The following is a 10,534-nucleotide window of genomic DNA, read 5'->3' on the forward strand; positions in this document are numbered from 1 at the left end:
AATAGGGTTTACCCTTTAATTACTTGTTAATTATGCATCATGTAAATGCCTCCAGTATAATCCAGCAAGCAACATATTTAATAAAAAGGTACTACTTAACACTTCCATGCTAACATAGCCACAGTTTTCCATTAAAAAGAATCCACAAGTGAAGTTCTTTCGTCTCCAGCATTGTTTCAAGTGGGGCATAAAATGGCATATTGCATTAGAAAAGTAAATCCCTTTCTAGCAAGCAGGCTCTAATCCGAGTGTGACTTTCTAAAGCAGTGGTTCCTAAACTGTGAGGCACTGCCTCCCTTTTATAACCCAAAGTAGTGGCTGGGCAGAAAGGTAAAAGTTAGGTGTCACCTTTGATGAATATGCCCCTAATATTTACATTTAAAGTAAATAGAAAAGCTAGTAACACCCCTGTTAAGAGCTCAATTTTCACATTTCAATAAATATGCCCTATGGTGAATGCCTTTGTTCTCTGCTAGATGTTCTTCATCAAATAAGATTTGGGGTGAACTACCTGCTTTTCTATATATTATAAAGGCTCTGACACATATAGGACAACATTGTATGCATTATCCATTCAGTCACTTAGTAATAATGAAGACAGTCCAGAATAAATAACAAAAACGTTTTGCCTTTAAGTTTTTCTGCATTTTGGTGTGGACTTGGATGGTAATAAAGCTGAAATATCTTTTATAATATGGCTATAACCAAATTTGTGTGTGTAAGGGAACAAAAATAATGTACAAAAAATACACAGTTGCACTACAGAGTTTAATTTGTCACAATTCTTCAAACAGTGATTTTAAAACATGTAGCATGTGCACCAGACAGTCCTCCTAACAGATTTCATACAAGAGATGCTTCATTTGGTTGTGTTCAAAAGCCTAATATATTACTCCAGAAAATGGTGGATTTAGTTCTAGGCACCCTTAGAGCAGAACTAACTGCTGGATTCCATCACCTTCTTACAGCTTTAGAGCACGGTTAAAAAAAAAAAAAAAAAAAAAATCTGAATGCATGATTCGGTTGCTTCATTTAAGAAGTCTGGCACTGAACACCACTTCTTGGGTGGTCATCGTCATCATCATCATGGTATGCTTCACCATTAAAATGCCTACGCCTTTGTTGAGATGGATCAAAATCCATTAGTTCAGCCTGCTCCATGTCTTCTGTCTCTTCTATCTCTTTCCTTGCAGGCAAGAGCTTTTCCAGCAAAGGAAGCTTGTCTGGTGAAATGGAGTTACTGGCTGGAAAGTTAACCTACGAGACAGAGAGACACATATAATGTTACAGTTAGCCTTCTATATTTTGTGTTTTAATTCTAAAAATTGCAGTGTGCAGAAAAGCAACATTTTATTTGACTAGTCTGAAGACAAACAAGTTTTAGAGCTGCTCATAAACCAGCTTCATAATTCATGTTACAAACCTGCTTTAGTAACAAAAGGCTGGAATGCAACACTTAGGCACTTTAGATGGTATCCTTTTAAGCATCTGTTGAATCTTATAGAACCCTTTAGAGATTAAATGTAGGAAGGACATTTCTTGCTTGAGAGATACTACCATCTGAATGCTACACTCTGTATCAGGAGGATTGACAGCTGCTGCTAAACAGTGCCAGTCAGACGTTCAAGGCTGCCAAGCAGTAAAGCCCTGATATTCAAGGAGCTTTACCCCTGCAAATAAGGATTTTCTATTATTCTATTCAATTCTCAGGATAGTGGGGTGGACACTTAAAAAAATGGAAGATGTGACCAGCACTATCATTGCCAGATACATTTCATCAAAACATATGGGGCCTCAAGTCACCGCTTTAAAAACCAGAAACAAGGCATTTTATGCATCTACAAATATTTAAAAAGTATGTGGTAATGTGATGATCAAAGAAAACGGCACAAAACTGTTGGTGACCAGTATAATCCTACCAGTGCTCTTGACAGACAGTAAAAATACAAATACGTTTTAAAACAAAGTAGTTATTCAACTGCATTGGTCTTGATTACCAAATGTGCAAATTCAATAAAAAGAACACAATCACCAAAGGCTACAAAGAACCAATCCCAAATGTTTTACATTTTCATCATGTGTTGTAATATTACTATGGACGAATTCCATCTATCTATATTTATTATATCTATATTTATTATATCTATATTTATTATATCTATATATTAAATATATATGGGCCAAACTACTCAGGATTTGTAATTGATAGCTTTTAAGAGTTCAATTAGGCCTCACCAAAAATCACTATAATATAAATAATTTATTCCATTAGGCATCATTCTACTGTACACCACACTTCACAGAAGCTTAATGGTTTCAAAAAGCACTTCAGTGTTGTACTTCAAAGTATCTTCCATTTACCTGGAATTGAACAATGAGACGTCCTTTGTCATATGGTCTGCGGTAGATTGGCATGCCTTCATTCAACACACATTTTACATCTCCATGTTTAACAATCTGGCCTAAACAAGATACACAAAATCCCCATTAATAAAAAAAAAAAAAGACATTACAATATAACACAAAGTAGAAGCTGCCCTGATTGACTTATCAAGGTTAATTATTAAATTAAGGAATATTGGACTAGAACACAATATTTGTACTTGGATAGAAAACTGACTAAAGGACAGATTACAAAGAGTGGTGGTAAATGGAACATTTTCTAATTAGACCAGCGTTTTTAGTGGAGTGCCACAAGGGTTTATCTTTGGTATGTTTTCTGATTGGACCCATATTGTTTGAGGAGTAGCCTGGCCTTCCATAGTTACATAGGGTTACAAAAAAAAAAACAAAAAAAAACCCCAAACCCCTAATTCTATCAAGCTTCTTAGTTTGTTTATTAATGACCTTGAGGTCATTACACAATGTCATTGAGGGGCTACTACAGCAAATAAAGAACTGGTGTGGTAGTGAGTATGACCATAGAAACTGCACAACTTGCAAGCAAAACTTCTTGATTTACTAACCAGGATGAGAAGTAATAATTATGGTCCTTGAATCCAATGTAACAATAGGTTTTTGAAAGCCACATAATGCCTCCACAAGCTCTATTTCCATGTGTATAATTAGGTCTTCATTTCTCCTGTTAATAAAGACAAGGGAGATATTTAATATAAAATGTGCTGTCTAAAAGATTATTTAATTTATGTAGGGAACATAAAAACACTGAAAACAATGTTTAATTATCAAGAAATGTGTCCTTTTAAACAGCCTTTGCCTTTCTTGGCTATCATGATAGATACAGTGGTGCTTGAAAGTTTAGAATTTTCTATATTTTTATATAAATGTGACCTAAATCATCATCTGATTTTTAAACAAGTTCTAAAATTACATGTGGAAAACCTAGTTAAACAAATGAAACAATATATATATCTGGTCATGTATTTATTGAAAAAAAAAAAAAAAAAGATCCAATAACATATCTGCATGTGGCAAAATTAAGTGAATCCTTAGGATTTTAAGGTATTTCAGTGAATGGGATGACAAATTAATTTATTTAACTAGGTTTTTTTTTTTTTTTTTTTAAATTTAATTTTGGACAACACTGCCTTTGACTAAAAGTTAAAAGGATCAAGGGAGATGGCCAATGTTTAATCCTACTAAAACTGGTCCCTAATTTTAATTTAAGGAAAAAAAAAAAGTGCTATGAAGTTGTTTTACCGTGTGAAAACAGAATGATCTTTTTGGTCCAATACAATGATAATATCTCCAGCCTCCAGTCCCGGTTCCTGGTCCCCTTCACCAGAGAATGTGATCTTCTGACCATCTTTCATTCCTGTTGAGGAAAATAGGTAGTTTGAAAGCATACCGTCTAACTATAATAACATTATACAGTTAACTGCGCCTTAAGACTTTGTTACAGTTCTTTTGTAATCCATGAGAAAAAAAAAGTCTATACAGAACATGTAGTTGAGATGTTGCTATACGAGAAAAACAGAAAATGAAATGAACATGCATTATACAAATGTGCTTAAAAATAGCTGAATAGGCCAATATCTTAAAAAGTACACCAAAATGAAAATTCTCATCTGCCATTTATTTCTTTTGCCATTAACCATGCTATATTTTGCAACAATCTGGCCTATATTATTCAGTGAGACCTTAGAGATACATATTTAAGACACAGAGATAAATATTTATGACCTACCTTAAAGTCTTTGAAATAAAACCGCACCAATTTAAAAAATTTTTTTTTTGCTTTCCATAGCATGGCAATAAATTAGTTAACACAGCCCATTAATTTCTACGTTGCCTGTTTCTACTGCACCACACTAATCCATTAAACACAGTTGCGACGCAACAAGCAGCATTTCATTTGCATCTGGCATTTTAATGCAGTGTAGTGGGTACAATAAAAAATGAATGGAATGCATGTTAAACCACCCATGTGCAAGAGCCCTAAACCAAACAAACATGACAGTGTAGCGGACACTGTATATTTGACTAAAGTCCCATTAGAGTGTTCTCTCAAACAGACACTCAGTGAAGCATCTCATATTTATCATGTGATGTCACAGGGTCTTATCTACATCCACTATTAAAAGCTGCCAAGACCCATGATATTACCCTATTTTTTTTTTTTTTTTTTAAGAAAGTATTATTTGAAAATGTAAACTGCTTAATACACAAATTACCTTACAGTAGGAAAACACATAGCAAACAGTGCAGTTATTGTGCCTAGGTTGACCTTTATGATGGCTAATCAATAGCATTTCATTATGAGAGACACATACCCTTGTCAATATGAACTTCAAGAATCTTCTTCTCTCGGACTATCTTTCGCCCATTGCAGCTCTTACACCGGTCCTTTGGATTGATCCTCTCTCCTTGTCCTTGACACTCTGGGCATACTGACTGTATCTGCTGAACCATTCCAGGTCCTAACTGGTGGATTCTAATCTGCATGCCAGTGCCCCTACAATTTGGACAGCATTCTACAGCCCCTTTTTTACCTCCACGACCTAAAATAAAAAAATAAAAAGGTGAATTATTAACAGACGCATATATTTGCTGGTCCTTATTTATCAGAACGTTACATCAAAGTGCACGTTTTACGCTGATGTATTAGTATAAACAACTGGTCAAATTAGTGTACCAAATCAATAAAATTTGGATTCAGTCAAATCCTCTACAAAAAACTGGACTAAATACCGCATCCAAACCAATCTGAATAATGACATTTTAGAGATTTAAAGAATGTATTGTTTTGGCTGAAAACTTAAGAGTCAGCCTGATCCAGTGCATTAACAATTAATATCAAATGATCAAACTTAAACTTAAATTGAAAATAAATGTAACATTTAAATAAATTGAATTACAAACCTTCACACTTATCACAGATAGTATTCTTCTGCACAGCAAGTTTTCTTGTGGCACCATTATACAAATCTTCAAGGGATACAGATAACTGATGAACTACGTTTTTACCTGCAAACAAATATTTAGCTTAAGTTAACATTCATTACTGATATTTAAGAACAATTTTAACAAAGTATTTTGGACTAGGCCTTGTGCAAATGGACAGCCACTTTAGGTTATCATGTCTACCGGACTTTGCTCAGACAGAAGAGTCTTGGCTGCAATGCAATATAACAGAGCATTAATAAAAAAGGGGCATACTGTATATACTCGAGTATAAGCCTAGTGTTTCAGCACCCAAAATGTGCTGAAAAAGTCACCCTCGGTTTATACTCGAGTCGGGTGCCATGGGCCCCTCCAGACTAGCACCCTCTCTCCTTTATGTGCAAATTAGGCCTCCCACAACCAGACCCTCCAGTGCCCTGGCCTAGGCTCCCACTAGCAATACTTATTTCCCCTTACATCACCTCCGGGACTGGGTCTGCTGCCAGTTTGCCAATGTGCAATGAGCGTGGGGTAGTACTCATATTGTTTTTGTTGACCCTCTTCTCCGCTTACAGAGCTAGTTTACTGTTTTTCTTTGAAATAAATATTGAAATACATATACCCCACTGATGCCTCAATTAATGTAATTTTATTGGTATTTATTTTGATTATTAAAACTTAGCAGTAGCTGCTGCATTTCCCACCCTAGGCTTATACTTGAGTCAATGCGTTTTTCCAGTTTTCTTAGGTAAAATTAGGTACCTCGGCTTATATTCGGATCGGCTTATACTCGAGTATATACGGTATATTTAAATTTCTAACAAAACAGACAGAACAGGGAAAATGGACCTAAATGTGTGAAACTGTTAGAGGCAAGGGGTATTACTATTACCTCTTCTCTCTCGTTGCATTCTTCCACCGCCACCAAAAAACATGTCAAAGATATCCATTGGTGATGCAAAACCGCCACCTCCCATGCCTCCCTCTTTAATTGCCTGTTCACCGCCTTTATCATACAAGTCTCTTTTCTTGGAATCAGAGAGCACTTCATAAGCCTGGGAAATCTGTTTGAACTGTAGAGAAAATACATTTTAAATCACGACTCAAATGCAGCATTTGTATGCTACTTGGGACTTTCCAAGGGCTCTTCATGGGTATAACTGATAAGCAAAAGAAGCTATAGTTAAAGATGGTGTATCATACTTAATAGATATTAAGTGTCCCTCTAAGATTAGGGCCACATGGGCCAAACATGGCCTTATCAAATATTGTCTGCTCGAGCTAGAGAAAAAAGTATCATGTCTTTTAAAACTTTTTCCCATTCAACAAAAAGTGTGATATTCAGTTTGTTGACATCAGTCAACAAATGACTCAAACCACTGGGAACATATTTGAAATTTGATTACCCAGAACCAAGTGATATAAGATTAACTTACACCTTAATTTAATTCCTGCATGTGCAGGATCTGTATCACCATACTGAAGAAATATGTTAGTATATTAAGCACTTTCTATAAAACTGCTGCACTATATTATAAACATACCTTTTCACCTTCATTGGGATTCTTGTCTGGGTGATACTTGAGGGCAAGTTTCCTATAAGCCTTTTTCAGCTCATCCGGAGTGGAATTTGGCTTAACTCCCAATATATCATAGTATGCAGTTTCTACCACCATTTTCAGTGTGGCTGGTAGTGGCAGATTTCCTTAAACCTAAGTTATGAGGAAAAGATTGTTATTTAAAGACTAAATATTTAATACATGTAAACATGTGTATTATACTACACACAGTTACCATCATCTTCTTCATCTTCCTTCCACCTCCAGTGCCCTGAAGGGCAACATCCCACACTAGTTCAATACAATCATATATTTTATAACTAAATGCAATGAACTGAATTCAAGGCAAGGTGGAAGAAAATAGCAGGGGTGACGCAAGATGTACTAATGTAAAAGTGGTTTCATGTTATTGACTCCATTAAATCAGCAGTTTCCCCACTTCTCTTTTGCAAACAATGACTGGTGGTAAAACAAATTACCAGTCCACTGTAAGACCCCTGTATAATAACCTGCTCCTAACCTCAAAGCCTAACAAAGGTTGCAATTCCAGACTTTTTTTCTTCTTTTTATACAGAGCTCATTATGTCCCTTAAGAACTCTGGGCACATGGGTGTTGTCTAAAACTGCACTGAGATGAAGAACAGCAGTGAGCAAACACTTGTCACCAATACTTGTGGTAGGAAATGGCAAGCACACAACTGGATGCACATGGATCGGTAACAGAACCAGCCACCAAAAAACTAGCTTGAGCAGTTCCTAATATTTTGCCACCCGCCCACTGAGTTAGAAATCAAATGAGTCGCAAAAGGCCACATTTTCAATGATAATCAGCCAGTGAGCTGGACCCAGGCAATTAGCATTCAAATCAAAGCAGTTTCCTGCAGAGATGAAGTCACATGGGTGAGCTGGCACATAGAACCTTTTCTGCTGCCATTATCTGGGAGAAAACATAGAAATCTGCAAGCTTTTACACGGTAAAGTTTTACATTCTAATTTTTGGGGTGTTTGCACTTAATAAATACCAGACATTCGAGTTTTTGAAACAACTCAAATTTGAGGTTTTTTTTTTTTTTTTTTTTTAAAGTGCCAAAATACCTAAATCGAAAGGAAAACAAACTCGACTGTTGATAAATCCCACCTTAGACCTTGTGTGAAAAAAAAAATGCGAAATGCTGTCACCACTCCATTGGGGTCATTTAGTTAATGAAGTGCAATTGCAGTCAGTTGCACAAAAATTACCCTTCTTTGAAGTTACTTACATCAACATGCAGTCCTTGCACTTCTGTACAGTTGCGCTCTGCACTTCTGCCTGTTTTGAATTGCACATAGTTGTGCCTACTGATGCAGGGAGAACCCTAGCACTACTGCCATCTCTGAACCAGGCAGTAGCTTCAGGGTACTCAAAGTTGCCTACTAAAATAGGTGCAGTGCAGAGGCACCAAAAGAACCACGCTAAATCCCAGATATAACATCTGACAGATCAAAAAATAAAATTGAAGATATAGATGGGGCACCAACACTTAAATAAAAAAATGCAAAAATAAATTGTGCATGAGGGTGTGCATGATCAAAAACATAAATGCAATTTAGGAAGAGAGAATATCAATTTTCTTTCTTTCTTCCTTAATTGCAAAAAATAAAATTTCAGTGTTTACGATTTGCATCAAACGAAGTCATTTTTGACACACAACCCATAATCCTGTCAACTCTCCCTGGCAACCACAACAAAGCAATGGAATTCTGTGGGGGGGGGGGGGGGGGGAGCTTCCCAGTGGGTAGAAAACATGGTGATTGCATTTGGAAGTGCACTCTGTATCTGTGGTATCTTAAAGGAACAGTAACATCAAAAAATTATTATGTTTTAAAGTAATCAAAATATAATGTGCTGTTGCTCTGCAAAAAAAAATTGTGTTTTTGCTACAGAAAAGCTACTTTATAAATAAGCTGCTGTGTAGCCATGGGGGCAGCCATTCAAGCTGGAAAAAAGGCACAGGTTACATAGCAGATAACTAGTTGATAAGCCCCATATAATGAGGGTTTATCTGTTATCTGCTAAGTAACCTGTGCCTTTTCTCCTTTGAATGGCTGCCCCCATGGCTACACAGCAGCTTACTTATATAAATTATAGTAGTCTTTCTGAGGCAAACACACCAGTTGTACCAATGCAGGGCAACAGTACATTATATTGTAATTACTTTTATACACTTTCATTTTTTGGTGTTACTGTTCCTTTAATGACCCCTTGTCTGTGTCTGCCAAGCTGCTTTACATTAAAGTAACAGTAACATCAAAAAATGAAAGGCTACTCTAGTTTATATAAACAAAGCTGCTGTGTAGCCATGGGGGCAGCCATTCAAAGAAGAAAAGGCACAGGTTACATAGCAGATAACCGATAAGCTCTGTAAAATATAATGGAGCATTATTTGTTATCTGCTAAGTACCCTGTGCCTTTTTCCCCCCAATCTGAATGGCTGCCCCCATGGCTACACAGCAGCTTATTTATATAAACTATAGTAGGAAATCTGTAGCAAACATGCCAGTTTTACCAGTGCAAGGCAACAGTACATTTTAATTACTTTAAAAGGCTAACATTTTTTGGCATTACTGTTCCTTTAAGTAAATGTGTAAATTGTATAATGAATATGTGGAATAGGTAACAGTCTCTCTGCAACATGTAGGAAGTTGAATTGCATTGATCATCATAAATAATCATAAGTTAAATAATCATAATCATAAATAAAAGAAAAAAATAAACCAACAAAATATGACACCAGCACTACTGTTAAACTACAGAAATCCTGGTAATACACTTTGGGACAACGTGCATAGAAATAGTTAATTCTCACAAAGTGGTCAGACTTCTGAAGGATGCCATGGGTTTTGTACCGCTAAAACCTATGCATTATGATGTATTTCATGTGTGGATACACTTATGCAATTCTCTTAGCAACACAATTAGAGGTGGGTCACTTTTCAGGCATTCATTGCCTAGAAACACTAAAACCCGGTATTGATCCAAAACTGAGCCCCAGGGAGCCTTCAATCAGGAGAAAAGAGCAATGAAACACTGACCCCAGTCAAATGACCAACACTGCCAAGTCACGTGACAAGAGAATAGCCAACATCAGGCACCTAGCTCAGTACCTCCTCGCCGACCAAAGACGAACCCACATAACCTCGGACCGACAAATGTGATATCATAACCCAAAGGAATTTAAAAAAATCATAGCCAGGCGTACTATTCATTAGGGAAAAACGTTAGAGTTCAATTCTAACCTGCAAAAAATATAGTCAATAACCGCTTACATCCAAAACTCGCTCATATAAAAGCAACGACTACGTTTGAGACAGAAAACACGGCACGTGTTCCATTTAGCTGGGATAAAAAAAACAACAAAATCAACAATAAATAAATGTATTAATGCCTTCATACCCACGATAATGCACTGTATATTCAAGGTGGCTAGCGGTCTTCTCCGTCTAACAGCTTCTAGAAGGATCGAGGGAACAAGAGTCACATCCGGGAATCTTATGTAAAAGGAAAGAGAAGGGGGTGGTGAGACCACGATGACGCCTAGAGTCCGGAACCGGCAAATACTCAGGCTCCAATCCAACTGCGCGTTAGTGAGGGC

The 10,534-nt window shown here is 36.6% G+C and overlaps 1 protein-coding gene across 1 annotated transcript; it reads right to left on the reverse strand.

Moving 5' to 3' along the window:
• Window positions 1-749: 749 nt before the first annotated feature.
• Window positions 750-10,427, reverse strand: dnaja1 (DnaJ heat shock protein family (Hsp40) member A1). The gene is made up of 9 exons (NM_001011012.1): window positions 10,336-10,427; window positions 6,888-7,055; window positions 6,236-6,416; window positions 5,323-5,427; window positions 4,734-4,961; window positions 3,661-3,775; window positions 2,967-3,082; window positions 2,362-2,462; window positions 750-1,257 (listed from the first exon to the last, which is right to left on the reverse strand). Exons 2-9 carry the CDS (start codon window positions 7,017-7,019, stop codon window positions 1,033-1,035), a joined length of 1,203 nt encoding a protein of 400 aa, NP_001011012.1. The 5' UTR covers window positions 7,020-7,055; window positions 10,336-10,427; the 3' UTR covers window positions 750-1,032.
• Between the last annotated feature and the right edge of the window lie 107 nt (window positions 10,428-10,534).

Source organism: Xenopus tropicalis, chromosome 1 (assembly GCF_000004195.4).
Source record: "Xenopus tropicalis strain Nigerian chromosome 1, UCB_Xtro_10.0, whole genome shotgun sequence".
Taxonomy (NCBI): Eukaryota; Metazoa; Chordata; class Amphibia; order Anura; family Pipidae; genus Xenopus; species Xenopus tropicalis.